The sequence below is a fragment of the Chelonoidis abingdonii genome, chromosome 2 (genome assembly GCF_003597395.2).
Source record: "Chelonoidis abingdonii isolate Lonesome George chromosome 2, CheloAbing_2.0, whole genome shotgun sequence".
In the NCBI taxonomy this organism is placed as follows: domain Eukaryota; kingdom Metazoa; phylum Chordata; order Testudines; family Testudinidae; genus Chelonoidis; species Chelonoidis abingdonii.
In genome coordinates this window covers 209947057-209964454 of record NC_133770.1, presented here as the reverse complement: position 1 = coordinate 209964454, position 17398 = coordinate 209947057, and the positions used below count along the sequence as shown (strand labels likewise).

Sequence of the window (17398 nt, the reverse complement as noted above, 5' to 3'; positions counted from 1 at the left end):
TTGAAATTACAAATACACTGAAGCACCAAAGAATTAAAATCTTCCTTTTTAGTCTCTCTTTGCATGTTAATTGATATTACAAAACAAATATGCAACAGATCTTGAAAAGACAGGTGAATCATCAACAACAGCTTCTATATTGTTTGCAGTTTTCAAATTGCAGGTTTTATAACAGACAACTTTCTGCATTCCTGAAACTCAGATTTGTATTCATAGGTCAGGCAGTTAGACATCTGAATACTGTTTTCGCATGTAAATGCTATTTGAGTGTACAAATCGTACCTAACAGATGAACAGAAACTTTCACATCCAAAAATGCAAGCACATATATAAAGGTTGCTTTTGCAATTCAGCTATTTTGGAAACATATTTGTTAGGCAAGTCAAACCATGAACCCCCTATTTTACCTCACAAAGCTATTTGGCTTCACCATGTAACTTCAGTTGGGTTTTTGTAGCTTGTGGAAAATAGTGCCAAGCCTTTGTTAAAAAATGTAAAGGTATTCAAAATGTGATTGCATGCCAGCAATTAAATTGTTGCTTAACAGACCATTGGAGCATCAGGCTGGTTGGAAGGAACAGGAAGAAGGATAAATGATTTAGGAAATATAAGACTATCTTTCTGAAATTTTAAATGCTTGTGTGCGGTGGGGGGGGGGGGGAAGGTGCACATGTACACACATACAATATTTAATTTTCCTTGGTGGGAAAATATGTAACTATATAGCTGTTGTGGTGGGGTTCCCTGTTTATTTTCTCTGAGCAGCTCATTTCATATGTGCTCAGATTACAAGCAAAAAAATATTTTTTCCCATTTCCAGTGCTGTAACCTCAGCATTCAGTTCTGTGAGTCAAGTGGTTTTGGATCCTGCTCCCCATTTTCGCACTTCACTGCCATTAATAAAAGTTCTGCATGTAAAATTAGGCCCTCAGTGACTTTTGTTCAGCCTCCTTGTTTTCAAATTATGCTATAGTGAAACTTGTACAAACTCATTTTCCTCAGCAGATTTCCTTAGGTGTAACTGATCGGAGCTTAATAGACAGCTCTGTTGATCATGCACACACACACACAAAAAATACTCTCTCTCTTAGCTACATTGGTTTTGCAGTACTAAGAGCAATAAAAGTCAGTAAAAACGTAGGGCCTGCTTCTCCATTCCTTGACCCCAGTGTAAGCGAATGGAGAATCAGGCACCTAGTCCTCAGATACAGCTGAGGATTCGTACAGGAATAAGATTTCTTGAATCAAAGGGTGCTGTTTTTGACTAGTCACTTTTAGGAGTAGTATTGTTCTCGGAAAAGTGCTTGTTTTCGTGGGGTCAAATTAAAGTCATTAATACTAAAAGTTTTTTGTTACTGAACTTGTACATTTTTGTTACCTAGCTTATATTTTGTATAATTTATTAGAAATCTAAATAGTTAAAGAAATAGCTGTGACCAACTGCATCAGGAAAGTATGAGGTTAAAAAAGCTGATTATGGAAATTGTCACTAGGGAATAATTGCTGTAACAGCATCTTAATCCTGTGAGCTATCTGTAGGTATTTCCTTATGAAACAAGTAATAGTCTTCCCACATATTTAATATAACTAGTTTAATGAGTTTCAACTGGTACCATTTGTTAGTGCCTAGAGAATTTGTAATGAAATCTTTATTTCAAAGGACTACATTTTTGTCTCTTATCTCAGCACAGCTAGGTCTCTGATATAAAACAGATAAGATCCGAAGAGCAAAGTCACTCATGCAGATGTGATACAGAACTTGAATTTTTAATTGTGGAGAAAGGTCATTTAAAGTTCATTGTCCTCTGTGATAACTTGGACTATAAACATTTAAGAATGCTTTAGGTTTGGGGGATAATTTCTGATATGAGTGATACTATTGATTCTACTGGGAATGACAGCATTCATACATGTGTATTAAAGAAAGAATATCCGCACATACCCCTTACAAATAACCTATCCAGGAAGAAGTCTCTCATTTTGAAAAAGAATTTTCAAGAACTTGTGGAACTACCCAGATTCAAATGACAAAATGCCTCACAAGTGCAAAATATTGCTATTATGTCCTCTGTAAAGGTTCAGAAATAACTAGGGTTTTTTTTTCCAGGAAGAAGAAACGCACAAGGGAAATCTTCAAAGGTGAGTAAAGCTGACAGGAAAAGCACTAAACATCTAGCTGATGAGATTTTGGGCTTTGCCATAAACCCTGAAGAAGGGTAGTATATAGCTTTGCTGCCTCGGAACCAGATCAGTGGATTTACTCAGAGATTAATTTGTCTCAGTATGGTCTTACTCTTTCTTGACTAAATTGGGCCAAATTAAGCCCTGGTGTAAGAAGATTTACATCTGAAGTTAGAGCTGCAACATACACCAACATTGAATCTGGCCCTAGTCTTGATTAAAAGTTCACAACAGATTTTTTTAAACCACTATAACATTGCTCTATAAATCTCATCACTTTTTAAAATCCTGGGTGGCTCATCTAGTTTGAGTTTGCTCATTGGGCTTGCATAGATAATTATGATGATTGACATTTTTATATAATCCCTTTTATCTAGAACAGTGGTTTCCAATCTTTTTTCATTTGTGGACTCCTAAAAAATTTCAAATGGAGGTGCAGACCCCTTTGGAAATCCTATATGTAGTCTGCGGACTCAGGGGTCCATGGACCACAGGTTGAAAACCACTGATCTAGAAAGGTTCCAGCGTTTTACAATATTCCTTACAGTCAAGTAATAGGAAGATTCAATTAGATGCTTTAAATTGTATAAACTAGCGAACTTTATGAAAACCCAAGAATTCTTTGAAATTTCTCATAGTTTCTCTAACCACTCATATGCACTTTCATCAAGTTGCAGCATAAGCTGAACTCAGTGAACTAGTTAAATATGACAGCCTCTAGGCCTGATCCCATAAGGTGCCAAGCACTAGCTGTGAAGTGTTTGCAACCTCAGCTGCCTGTGAGGTCTCACTAGCTTCACTGAAAGTTAAGGATGCTAGCACCTCTCTTTGTACTTTTCTGCTATTTGCAGCCTTACAAATGTGTGTCATAGTGTTGTAAAGATACATTTTTCATAGATAATATATATTGAAAACCTGTTCTAAAGCTGCATATTTTAAACCTTTACCAAGCAGTAGTTCTTGAGAAAATGTTTGCATTATGCAGCAATTCAAAAAGCAATAAAGGGAACTTTTAATAAATAAATTTTGAATGTGAGCTGGTGATATGGATTAATTTTCCCTCTGTTTTAAAGCAGAAATATTTCTATAAGGGTTTTCAATTATTTAATTTATGTTTTGCTTTTTTCCCTCAGGGCAGTGTCTGTTTCCTCCATGTCAGAATTCCAGCGTTTGATGGATATTTCTCCATTCCTTCCTGAAAAGACCTTGCCTTCATCTAGTAGTAAGGAAGATATAACTCCTCCTCTGTCGCCTGATGATCTGAAATACATTGAAGAGTTCAACAAAAACTGGGATTATGGTAACACCAGGATCCATAGTGGGGTTACAGAAAAGCCTACAGAAGCCTGGGCAGAAAGGACAGAAAATGGGAAAGTAAGAAGTGATTCACCTTCAGATCCATTCCAAGCATCATCATGGTACCTTACCACCAGTGTTACTATGACAACCAATACCGTGACAAGCCCAGAGCCCTGCCAGAAGCAGCCACTGAGGAGCCACATTGTAACAGAAAAAATGGGGGTTAAGGTCTTTCACAGTCCGCCAGTTATCCGTAGACTTGATAACTCAGCGATAGCTGGTAATGGAGGGAAAAAACAGGTTGAGCCAGACTTTTTGTTTTCTGTGACCAAAGCTAAGGGGAGTGTGGGTGAGACAAAAGGTGCTTCCTCAGATGTGTTTGGGAGATGGTCTTGTGATCTCACCAAACACCATAAAGATTTTTTGGAAAGTCGTCTTCATCCTATTGAGCATCCTATTTGCACTGCTGTGGGTTTTGCCTCATCCTTGCAGAGCCTGGAGCTGTCCAAGAACATGAGTGACGATATGAAGGAGGTAGCTTACTCTGTCAGAAATGCAATACGTTCTAACTCTAATTCGGCAGAGCCTCAATTTAAGGACATGGCTTGTCAAACCAATGGTATAAGAACTACAGGGACACAGACCACCCAGACGATCAGTGTTGGCTTGCAGACAGAAACTTTGCGCAGCATCACCAGCAGTCCACACAAGTGTCTGACACCAAAGGGGGGCTCCACACCAATCTCATCACCATCAAGAAGCTTAAGGAGCAGGCAGGTAGCCCCTGCCATCGAAAAGGTCCAGGCCAAGTTTGAACGCACGTGCTGTTCTCCCAAATATGGTTCTCCAAAATTACAAAGAAAAATCCTTCCAAAAACAGATCAGCCAAATAACCGGACTTTACCAGGCACGCCTCAGAAAGGATTCAGTGAGTCTGCTTGGGCTAGGTCAACTACTACAAGGGAGAGCCCAGTTCATACCACCATCAATGATGGCCTCTCCAGTTTGTTCAATATTATTGACCATACCCCTGTTGTTCAAGAGACCCTCCAAAAATGTGCCAGGTCTAGCAGCCGATCTAGGTCAGCAGAACCCAGATCAGAACTGGGGCCCATGCAGGAAATGTGTACAAGTGCCCGTGGCCGGTCACCCAGTCCTCTCCGTTTGGGTGCAGAGATGGAAAAGGAAGAAGAGTCTGAGGCAACAAGTGTCAGGCAAGATTTATCTGCTCCTCCGGGATATACACTTACAGAAAATGCTGCCAGGATCTTGAATAAGAAACTTTTGGAGCATGCCTTAAAGGAAGAGACAAAGCTAGCTTCACGCAGCCCACCGAGTCTTAGCAATGACAACAGCACAGGAGAAATAGTCAAAGTAGAACCAGGGTCCATTGAGGTAATTAGTTTTTTTTCCTTTCTATAATTAATTATTCTTTTCTTTCAGGAACTTTCTTATTAGTTCTTTTATTAGTAATTGTTATTATAATTTATTATTATTTTATTTGTGTTGTGGTATCTCCTGTAAGTCTCAGTTGCGGACCTGTTGTGCTAGGTACTGTACAAACACAAAATAAAAATGTGGTCCCTACACCAAAAAGTTTACAGTCTAAGTAGATTATGTTTTAAAATATTACCTAAGTAAGCATATGCTTTAAGAATAAAGCTGACATATGCTAGTGGCTCTCCCCAGAATACCAGGAGTAAGAGTTACCTATCACATTGGAAAATACAGATGTGCTAGGCCGATAGGTTTTGAGGGAATGTTAATATTATCTTGGAAGAAAGGGTAATAACATTTTTATTCAAGAATGAGTAATTGGTTTTAACAAGTCAGATGAAGAGAATAGTACATGCATTTGATTTCCCTCCCTCTCCTTCCCACAGGAGTGACTTTACTGTAACTTTTGTGGATATCTCTGAATAAACTTGGCTCTGCTGTGTAGAGTCTGTGTTTATGTAAGTCAGTAAATGACACAACGCTTGGAAATTTACTACTTTAGCCTTGCAAAATTATCGTGAAAATTGATTGGTCAAAGCATAAACCTACCACAACAGTGAAGAAATACCTATTGCTAATTTACTCAGCTGTCTAAAAAATGTACCATTCATAATGTATCCCAGCAGATTTGCATAAACATCATGAGTCAGATCTCCAGCTACAGCCAAAGAGAGTGTACAACACAGATCAGGGTGGTGTGCAAAGACAGACTAAAGCTCAGTTATTAACTATTATCTAACATCTCTTGTCAGCTTGGGTTCTAACCTGGGTACAGCACTGTCATGTTGGTCAGTGATCTTCTCCTGTTGATGGATAAAAAACAGTGGTCAAGATTCTCTGCCTCACTCTGGCCCCTTTATGTCACTCCCAATAGCCAGTGCTCCTCTGCATTCCCTGCTGCTGGAATGCCTTCTTGGGATCATAGGCAGCTGGGTGCAATTTAGAGATGCTCTGTGTCTGGTCTAAGTGGTGCAGAGGGCTGAACCAGTGGCTGAACTGGCCGCTGGCCAGCCCCAGGATTAGGGAGTTGCAAAAGTGGCATGATGTTCCAGTGGACTGGAGGATCTGTTCCCAGGTCTCCATGCTACTACTACTAGATTTCTCAGCTGCTTTCTACACAATGGGTCATGAGGTGGTGTTGACAGTCCTGCCTTTAGGTGGCCTCATTCCCTTCTGTTAGAGAGTACCAACAAGGCAGTATTGCATATTTGCTCTTCTGCCCCAAGGGTTTCTCTCTTGAGTTACCTCAGGTGTCCATGCTGTTATCTCTCTAGTTCAATGTGTATTCAAGATTATTAGCAGAATTAGTGAGGAGATTCTGGCGGAATTGTTTTCAGTTTGCAGAGGACGTCCAGCTCTATACCTTTATCTTGTCCAGCCTGAGGTGTGTGTGGTTGAGTGCCTTCTTCAGTGTCTGCGTGAGTCTGTGGTATGCATGAGAACTAGCTGGCCAAGACTCAGTCCAGATAAAATGAGATGATTATGGTGCTTTAGGGGAATCAACCAGAGAATTCAACTGAAATTTTGTTGCCCTCCTACCCCTGCCTTATTATGGCTGTTTGTCTACCTTTGTTGACAAAATTCTCAAGTTGGGGTCTGGTTAGATTCCTGGCTACCATCAAATAGCAGCAGTCAAGGACAGCTTTTCTCCACCTTGCTGTGGTCAGGGTTGTGACCTTTCCTCCCAGACTTGGACTTTGCTTCCATGCTCCCCTTTAGCTAGGACTGCTGGAATGTGCTCTATTGAGAGTTACATCCATTTGGAAGTGGCAACTGATGCAGTGGCCCCATCGTTAGGTGGAGTATCTCACCTTGAGCATGTGACACCAGTGTTCTGGGATCTGCACTGACTGTTTCTTGGTTTCTGGGTGGAGTTTAAAGTTCTGATGTTGACCTGTTAAAATCCTAATGGTCTGGGTCTTACCTAGAGAGTCCTGTCTCCTGTGGCCTCTCTCAGATCAGTGAGGGTGCTCAAGCTAGAGGTCCCCTGGGTATATAAGAGAGGGAGCAGCTAGCAGTGTACTTACCATCAGGGGCCCTCTATTTTGGAACTCCTCACCATGACCCCAAATAGCACCAATTTGTTACCTTTCAGGGCATACCATAATCTCCATTCTTCGAAAAAGGCATTTAGAGCGGATGGGGGAGGTGCTGGGGATCTGAGTGGTGAGAGATTTTGTCCTGCAATTTTTCTTTCTGTGACTGGTTGTTTTAAATGGGTGAAGTTTGCTCTTGTTTTGTTTTTAATAGTTATTGGACATATTTTCAATTGATAGCAGAGCACCTAGATCTTTCATGTCGGTGCCCTTTATGTTTAAACTGAAATAAGTGAGAGAGACAAAAAGAGAGTGTATGTGTGGAGAGGAAGACAAACACACACTTTGCATTATCTGTAAAAATTAATGGAAGTGTGCTTTGTGCACATACCTGAGAATAAGCAAAAGTGGAGAAAGCATCTTTGCTGTCTTGGACTATCTTGGCCATTTATATTTTTTGGTTTATTTGAAAACCAGAAGTATAGCTGATGGATTACTGTTCCCATATAATTTCATTTGTAAAAATATGTGTTGTACTCTCAGAGCTTCACCTCAGCTTTGCATTCAAATTATCATTGAAAACTCTGCAATTCCATGTGTATTTTTGAAATTTCACAACAAATTTCCAGTATATAAAAGCTGAAGTTGTGCCACATCACCACAAATTGCTGTTGGCAAAAGTAACTAACTTCAGAACATGGGCATGGTGTCTCGTGATAGTGGTACCTGATGCAATTTATCAGATAGTCACAATGTTCATGACAGACGACTACAGCTCTTTGAAAATTCTCAGCACCAAAATGATGCCCACTGACTGACTCTTAGGATGTCAGGCCTCAGAGCCATTCCAGAGGCCATGTCCCTTTTAAGAGCTAGATTGTGTCATTTATAGCACAGCGCTGTGCAAGGAGTGATGCAGAATTACAGCGCCCCAGGGAAGGGAGGCACCAGAGAGACACTGCCTCAGGCAGGCAGAATTTCTTCTGGGGCTTCCCCACATGCAGGGGTTGTACAATGTATTCCATCTGCTCCCTCAGTGCACTAGCTTCATGAGGAGCAGAGGAGGTAAGGCCTTAAGACTGCCTCTTTCCCACCCTTCTATACCCTCTGTTGAGCATCTTTTTCTCCAGGGAAGTGTTAAATGGAAGCAGCCCCTGTGCTTCCCCAAATGCAGGGACTGGGGGAGTGCATGGGAGGCTCTCACACAGCCATACAGAGAGAGGGGAAAGTTTCTTGCTTCCCCTTTGCAAGGCCCACTCATAGTCTGGCACTGAGTAAACATTTGGTTTTGACAGGTGATTAGGTGGTAGCCACACAGGTTACAGCCATAGCATCCCATCCCCTCCCAGGAATGTGCGCTGTTCCCCTGAAGGGGTAACATTGTGAGCTTCACTCAGATGTGTTAATTTTCCAAAATGTGGTGGAGTTTTAAAGAGACATGTTTGTGGAATGTTGATTTGTTGTTGGAAATGAAGCGGTAAATAAATTTATGATCTGAATATGCCTTGGGTTACTTATGGATTACACTGTCCACATATGTCTGAGCGTCACCTTGAAGGCATGCTATGCTGAGTGAAATGCCATGTCAGTGCTGCTGCTGCCACCACCTCTGTGTAGGATTTTTGCAGTGTCTCTTCTTTATTTTACCTATCTCCAGCCAATAGAAGTGACCATCACACCAAAGAGAACATTCCCTTCTTTGTAGTCATGGCATGATACATTAATTAGTCCTGGGGACATTCTGTGCCAAAAAATTAAAAATTCTGCGCACAATATTTTAAAATTATGCAAAATTATACACATTTATTTGTCAAAATAACACTACATAATCACACCAGTTTCAATTATTTTGGTAATTTATTTCAAAATACCTGTCAGGAAGTATGTCTATAACAATACAGAAACACACAAAAAAATTCCCCCAAGATTAGAGAGTTAAAGATACTTCTATGACAACCCAGTCCCTGTTTCTCTGCCTGATGCTTGGTCCCAGGCTTGGTCTCGTGTTCCAGGAGTTTCCTGTGTGCCGCTGTCTCCTTCCCTCAGCGTGTGCTGGGAATTGCAGCTGCCAGGAACCCTCTATCTCCCTCAACTCTTCCCCTCCCTCCTCCCCCCCTGTCTTCTATGTGCAAGCTGGGCTCTGCCAGGTCCAGCGGTCCCTAGTGGCGGCCAGCAGCACTGCAGCCCATTTCAGTGGGAGAAAGGAAATTCTGCACGCACAACATTAATTTCTGCAAAATTCGGCAATGTGCAGTGGTGCAGAATTTCCCGAGGAGTAATTAATGACTTTAAAACCTGCATGGAGCACCAGTTGGCAGCTTTTTTCTTTAACTTTAACTTCTGGAGTTCCAGTTATTTCCTTTTACATTTCTGCTGAAACTATGGAATTTCTTTTCAATATCTAAATACACACAGTGGTAATACCTCTGTTTGCATTCTAACTTGCTCAGAGCTGCTTACAAGCAAATTCGTATCCACCACCAGATTTGGCTTACCAGTGTCTTATCCTGCTAATCCACTATTGTAGCAGGCAGTCGAGGGGTTTATAAATATTGCTATTGATAACTTCAGCAGGCTAGACACAAAAAAAGGGACATGAAGATTCCTTTTCTGAGGCTGGTAGGTATTTAGAGCATTATATAGGTCACACTATCATACTGGGAGTTAAGAAGAGAAAACACTCCTGGAAGGCATATCCAGCAAGAAACCTAGTCTTTCCACCTCTGTTCTTAATGGCTGAGTAATTGCTAAACATACCCAGCTGAACCACTCAGGAATTGGGAGGAGGGAAGATGGCATCAGAGTAAAGTGCTTTTTCTTCAGCTGAGCCTCCCTTTTGCTGTCATTAAATGGACTAAGAATGAAGGGTGAAGCAAATATCTATCAAAGTCTTATATGGCTTCAGAGTAACATAAAACATCAGTGGGTTTTTCTTTGTTACGAATTTACAGATATTCTCTCACTTAAAATCAAACTAAGGAAAAAACAACCCTGCAGTATTCCTCCTTCATGGTAACATTGTTTTCCCGGACCTAAATATGAATTGTCAAAGGATAGTATATATCTTTCTCCACTTAGAAGGATTGCTTGGATTCTTTAATGCTATGTCCATTTCTAAGACCGTGCAAGGTTGATTGGTTTGTTCTCTGAAACTGATTGTTAGTGTCTTTTCTCTTAGCCCTCCCATGAAATCTGGTAACATGATATGAGCAGGTAGTGACATCTGATGAACTCTTCCTTGCTGAGTATAAATCTTCACTTAAAAAAAAACAAAAAACTGTCCAACCTATTTGCTTTTTTTTTTTTTTCTTTTTTTCTATCCTGTCCAGAACCAAACTCTCTTACTAACTGCCCCCTGGGGACTCTAACTCTGCCTGCCTCACTGCTGTAAGTTCTTTCTACCTTGTTTCCACAACTGTCTGAAAGCTTTAGTTTTGAAACTTTGAGCTAGTAGAGATATGTAGGTAGCAATAACAACAACAATACTTGAGGTAGCCAAGAACATCCAAAAACAGCTGATTCCTACACAGTTCTTCCCTTGAAATGTTTCTTTCTGACTTGGAATAGTATGCTTTAAAGATTGGACTATTCTGCCTTCTGCCATTATTATGTTGGACATGAACATTGATAGCTCCCATTAGCTTCCTTGAGATTTAAATGGACACTGTCAGGTCAAATTTAGGCCAAAATTTAAATTCTGTGAATATAAGCTTTTACAAAACCTAGGACCAATATAAATGTATCCATGATTCCCTCCCCCTCTTCTCCCCCTGCCCCCCTCACCCCAATGTTCAGTGGAAACAATTTTTCAACAAATACTCACAACCCTGTAGTGTTTTCAACAATCTAAAAGTGAAACTGACTAGAAACAAAAATTTGAAATTATCTAGCCCATTTTTGTAATCTAAGCTTAGAAACATGAACAATCAATGATCAGAATAAATAACCAAAACGAAATGTCATTTTTATAAATTGCAGTTTTAAGGATCTATGGTAGTTGCATGAAATTTTGATTTTTAAAAATAATATTTTGGCAGTGTCCTTTTAATTCTTTAATTTCCTTCATGCATTCTAAGAGCATAGACCGATAATTAGGATTAATGTGCATGTAATCATGACTCCTAGAAAAGATTCGTTTTTCAGCCAACACATTAAAAGACTGTGCTGCCAGTTACCCGTGTGCCCTGAAGCACCAGGACTCACTCGTGCAATGTGTGTTGGGTTGTACATGTGTATATCATCGATAAGAATGAGGAGGACTTAACCCTGCCTTTCTGTCAAAGCTGACCAACATCTGTGGCTATATTACATAGATAGCCAAAACTGTTTACCATTGCCATAATATTGAATCCCTCTCGGTTTGCTAAAAGCAAACAAAGTTAGAAAAATGTAATTAAAAGCTGCTATTTCAATAGAGACCAAGACACAAGCCCAGAAAAATACAGCCTCAGCTCATCCTGTTGTGCCTCCTGTAGGTATTGGTGCACGTAGGGACTTCTGTTAGAAAGTCTCAGCACAGTACAACATACCGTGTGTTCCCTTAGGCACAACAGGATAAGTTGAAGTAAGGACACAGAGGCAGTATCCTTACTAGTATTGATTTATACTTCAATCTTCATGTTGTTTTAACAGACAGTTGTTTTTAAGTTTATAGTATAAATGTGTATGTCTGCAAGTGATCGTAGGCTCTTTGCTAACCAGCACTTATGTCATTTCACAATATAGTACTGCTCTCCAGAAATGTTGAGGGCATCTCAGAAGAACATGATTTTAAACGGTAATGTGGTGTTACTGATCACACTTTTAGCTGCCTACTGTGTAAAGATTAGGGGTTGGCCCTTCTCAGACGCTGGCTGAGCTCTGGCGATAATCTCCTCCACAACCTACATATGTATATGCCGCACACACAGGCAGTCTGATGTCCTCTGGCTCTCTTGTTCTACAACATTCATCTTCTGTCCCATTTTATTGTCTGAGATACTTCTGTATTACATCATCTTGCTCAATGACTGCGTATCATATCATGTTACCTAATTCAATATTTCTTAGCCACTTTCCTCTCTTTCTCCATACATAGCATGGCATGATCTTAAATTTTTTACTTCCTAATTTATTGCTCTACTGTTTGTTTGGTTTTGTTTTGTTTTGGGGTTTTTTTGGGTTTATCATTCTTTATCTCTTCCTTTGCATCATTTGATTTATAAGTTCTGCCTTCATATTTTGCCAGTTTGTATCCAGATTTTATTATTGTAACTTGCACATAACTCTTTCACCCTTTACAGTGATCTCTCCTCAGTGTATGCATTTCTGTATGTTGACAAACTCAGCTGATTTGCTTTTATAGTTTTTAAGCTATTCAGTAAGCCTCAGAAATTGAAGATTTTTGCTTTGGTGGCACAAGGCAGCCACACTTCATGTAATCAGTCAACTTGATATAATGCACTTGCAAAATGTGCATGAAATCTATCTGTTCTGTGGGAGAAGTCTATCAATATCAGAAGTAATTATCACCTTTTAAATATAAATAGAGTGCCAGTGTGAAAAATCACAAGTGCTGTTTGTCTCTATTTGCACAAAAGGCCTACAGATCCTGCTGCAGTGAGATGATGTTGTAGCAAATTAAATTTTCAGACCCGCAGATTTTCATCCTTTTTTTGATTGTGGATATCCATCTTTAACCTAGAGTACCACTGAATTCCTGTAACTCAGGCTCAGTCAGTTGGCAACAAGGATTGATACGTTGTAGATATTCAGTTCAAATTGTTAGGCAAGCCTCCTCTTTAATGTAGTTGGAAGCAGTAACTAGTCCCATGCTCAGTACTCTCCAGCTAAGCAAGTCTTGCCTGCATTTCAGTCTGACCTCTGAAGCAAAGGAATGAGCGAGTGCCTGCTTTTCACCTCACTTGCAAATGCAATACCTGCCACTTTGCTCCCAGTTTAGCATTTTGAAGCAATGTGATGGATAGTGGAGTTTATTGAATTATCATGCAAATATACCTTTCAGTTCTTCTTTGTAGCCCAAGGAATATTAGCAAATGGAAGTTTGTCGGCTGCTTCAGTTCACCAAAACCTCTTTTTTCTTCTTTCTTTTTCTGTTCCATCAGTCACAGACGTAAATGTAGATATTTTTGTGTGCAGAAAAGTGTGCTGCTTGGTTTTGTTCCCTCTCATAAGATGCTTAGTTATCATTTGTTTTTTTGCACGTGCAAATGGGCAGTACATGAATTACTAATATTTTTTCCATCTGTTTGCTGCAAAGGAACTACCTTGTTCCGCACTAGCTCCGTCCCTAGAATCCTGCTTCTCACGGCCAGAGAGACCAGCAAATCGGCGCCCACCTTCAAGATGGGCTTCACATTCCCCTACTGCCTCACAATCTCAGTCAACTGGAGATTTGACTTCCTTTGAGGAATATGGAAGCAAGAAACTGCTGATGGAGAACCCAAACCAGTGATGCAAGCCTGCATGAATTATCATGGGAAGAATTCACTGTAATTTGCATTTTAGCACCATCACCATGGCCCGTCTTTCTCAACAAAGAGAGATCTAGTTGTTGAGGTCAACTAATGTTTTCAAGATCAGCTGCTGAATGTCCAACCTGTGAAACAGCGATGTTTCTAGAATGAAACAGTTAACGTGCCTGTAATAACTTAATTTTTTCATAGCTCAGAAAACTATTTTTGTCTCCATCTTTTCTACATACAGTCTATTAACAAAAAAGGTAAAATGATATAAATATAAAGAATAAGATTTAAAATAAAATGTACATTAAGTTTTAATGGAAACTGAATGCACTCCCTCTCCCCCAGTACTGACTGCCTTTTTGTTATATTTGCACTGTCTGTTTTTTATTTTGGGGTTTTGTTGGGGGGGAGGGCAGGGGTTGGTTTTTTTAGGGTTTTTTTGTTTTGTTTTCCCTATGTAAAACTTGGTCTTTTTAAAGTTAATTTTATTCTATTTTAATGTCAGTGTCACCAGTTTTAAAAGAGGAAGGTTCTTAGGGATGCTTCATATTGTCAGAAGCAGTACATTTTAAGTAGTGAAAGCCATTAAGGTAGTTGACTAGAATTGAATTAAATAAGCTGGAGGGGAATACAGGTAAACACACCACATTTAAAAGAGAAAAGAATGCCTCAGAAAGTCTTGTGAAGTTAGCTGAATAATACACATACAATACTTGACTTGCATGCCTTTGGGTTCCTAGCACTTTAGTGCACGTACATACTGTTGCTCTACTCGTACCATCACATAAATGTGAGTCAATCCATTTCACTGTAATATTGTTGTGAAATTACCTGTACTGTACTTCTATTGTTGGTATTCTTGAATTAACTAAACAAAAAAAAGAGTTTTTAAATTATTGTTAACAGTTCAGCTGGCTATGTACAGTGTTTACTGAGAACTTTCTTTGTTTTGGGAAAACATTGAGAACTCTGGGCATACTAAATTGTAATTGGTCTTGTTTGAGTCTGTTTGAGACCATGTGAAGTGGAAATAAAACCCTCAGTATTTACAAATTGCTGGAGTGCTTCAGAATGTTTGTTTCTGATCTGGGGTTCTCTCTGTTAATTCAACTGAGAACACTTCCTTCTTCTACAAAAGGAAAGCAGCAAAAGTTTGTTTAAAGAATTGAGATATTGACATACATACACACTCTGGGCCTGCTTCTATGCCCAATGGAAAGACCTCCCCCACAGACTTCAGTGGGCATTGGATCAGGCCCTGCATGCAAATATCTAACCAATTTAGAGGATTTCTCGTTTTCTTTACTGTATTTTGCAGAAAAACAGACGTCTGACCTTTTTTCCTCAACTCTTTTGATAAATTATTTTTGGGGTGTGGTTTCCAATCATTCGTTTGTGTGAAAATAAGCACACATGTAATTACTGTTCAGCACTTTTTGTGAATGTTAAATATAACTGCATCATCTTGATTTTTTCACTTACTTTGGTCACCACCACTGTGCCAACATTTATCCAGGTAGCACACAGAGATATTTTGAGACATTGCTATCTGCCTAGACTGTTTATAGGAAATGACTTCACAGCGTCCAATACCACTCTGGTGATAACTGTCCATTTATGGTTTTGCTGCAGTGCCCCTTCCTGTAATATCTAAGTGCTAAATGGAATTGATATCTTTAAAGCAATGTTCATGGTGAAATTAGAGTGAAGTCAATTCTTCTCTTCTAGGGTTATTTTTTCTTACCATGTTAGTATTTTCTTGTTTTCTGTTAAGGCAAGAAGGCTTTGGCAAATGAGTGTTTTAAAGAGGGCAAGCCTATACTTCCTCCTAGAATTCGTTCCAAAAGTGAATACCTTTGCCTTAGAAGGCTTTCTCTCTGGCTTTCACAAGCGTCAGCCTAGATTTTGTTATCAGCATTTTCCCAGAGATCACAGCTGACAAAGGAGGGTCATGGAGAAAAAGGGATGCTCTAATTGTGGGTAAGTGTTGAGTTTTTGATGTCAACCAATGTATGATGCATCACTGCTATTCTGTTGGGGCAGCAAATATTTTCTTACTTTTTTTTATGTGAGCAACTATTAATTTTCACTAAATTACTGTGTTATTTGATTCAAAATGTTTGAGAGACATCACTGGATCAAGGAAAGGATTTTCTGAAAGTGAACCTTTTGTTGCTCCATTGCTTAAAACTTTTATGGCTAGAAAACCTATGTAATAATTACTTGGTTTTCTGCACAAGTATTAACTGATATCTCAGAACATTGTGCTGGCCATCTCAATCCTGAAGTTTCAGTTCAGCCCTTGCATTCCTCAACCACACTCTCTCTCTATGTTTAAAAAGTCAAAGAATGGTTGCGGTTATTACAAAAGTGGTATTATCTCTCAAAGGCAGAAAAGGTCCCTGACTGCCTTCAAATCTTATAAATGCTAAAACAGCCATGTTAGAGAAGATGGAGTTGGTGGACATTGTTTCTTAGGTTGGCAAAATGTTCTCTCTGAGATCAAATATGTTATTGTACAGGTGAGTGAACAATACTGAAGATCACAGGGATCAAAGTGCAAATTTGTTTCTTACAATATTCATGATAATTTTTATTTTGAATAATGTAGCACAAAAGTGCACATAACTGGTTAATTGCTTGTTACCATAAAGTGATATTTGCTTCTGAAATCAGCAACTACAGCCAGCCCAAGGCATTAGGATCCAGCCATCCTGAAATAGTAAGATGTCTGAGGATAAACAGCTTGCTGCACTTTGTCAAGTCAACTGCTTACATAACAGCAGGAATCACTAAAAGCAGAGAGAAGGATTGGAGCACAGAAAGAGAAGGTCAGCACATAGAAATGCTTCAAATGATCTTAAAATACCATTAAAAAAACATAAAATCCTTTCTAGTCTAATTAGCGAATACAACAGCAGCATCCAAAATGTTACACATTTCCACGGGCTCTTTGGAATCATCAAGGCTTTTATCTTCCAATACTGCTGCAGGTAATGGTGGGAGGAAGGGGTTTCTTTTTATCCTGGCACATTCTATAAATAAATAAATCTTTACATGAATTATAGGACTGTAATCTAGCTAAGGTTATTTTAAGGGAAGTCTGAGATAAAGTAAAAGCCCAGATGTCAGAAAGCTTGTGGGTAATTCAGTATCTGTTAGGTTGTTGAATTATTACCTCACCAAAAAATGCAGGCAAGAGAATCCTAGGAGACTGCCACACAAGTTCACACTTAAAGGGGTGTGAATGTGGCTGTCCTAGCTGCTTCTGTTGAGACTGAAATAAATGGCTGGGTTTCACTGAGCCTTGTTGGCACCTGACCCCTTGGCCTTGGGATACGCCTAGTGTTCTGACTTAAATGCAACTCTCTGTGATGTGTTCTTGCATTGTGTCTCACCAGCAGGACTCTATCGCAATTCTGTTCATCCTCCAACCAGCATATGAGGGCTCAGGGACAAGCGGCACCTGTAATCTCTCCCCCAGTCTCTACCATAGGCACTCTTTCCACATGACAGGCCTCTATCTGCACACTTCCCAGAGTGGAACCCCATGGTCCACCCTGCATTAGACTAGCTCACCAAACTACAACACCCTCTATTCCCACTGACCTGCCAGTTACAGGGTAAGTGGTGCTTTGTACTTCCTTGCAGTCCCTCACAACTGCACCCTTCAAGTGACAGGTTTTGCTACCTTTACTGCTTTGCCCTTGGAACCCTGTGCTTCTGCCACTCTCAGACTGGATGCCAGGGTGGCAGTTCACCATTTTCCAACTGTATTAGCACTACAAGCCCCACTGCAATTGGCACCTGCAAGACACTCCTCTCCAGGTGCCAGTGGTTGGTTAAAGTGACTCAGAAGAGCGCCTTCCAAACAGCCATGTTGCCCATTTGCCCAAAGGTACCCTGCAAGCAGGGAGAAAG

At 39.9% G+C, this 17398-nt stretch overlaps 1 protein-coding gene across 5 annotated transcripts in view; it reads left to right on the top strand.

Annotated features, from left to right (window-relative positions):
* Positions 1 to 14530, top strand: part of MTCL1 (microtubule crosslinking factor 1) — a 189639-nt gene extending 175109 nt beyond the window's left edge. For 3 of the 5 annotated variants that reach the window (XM_032777094.2, XM_032777091.2, XM_032777095.2), the window contains 3 exons: positions 2108 to 2139; positions 3315 to 4875; positions 13273 to 14530. In XM_032777094.2, the coding sequence (XP_032632985.1) occupies positions 2108 to 2139; positions 3315 to 4875; positions 13273 to 13467 (1788 nt within the window). In that variant the 3' untranslated portion in view covers positions 13468 to 14530. Of the gene's footprint in view, positions 1 to 2107; positions 2140 to 3314; positions 4876 to 10342; positions 10401 to 13272 lie in introns of all 5 variants that reach the window. The other 2 variants (XM_032777092.2, XM_032777096.1) reach the window with 1 other exon arrangement.
* Positions 14531 to 17398: the final 2868 nt, after the last annotated feature.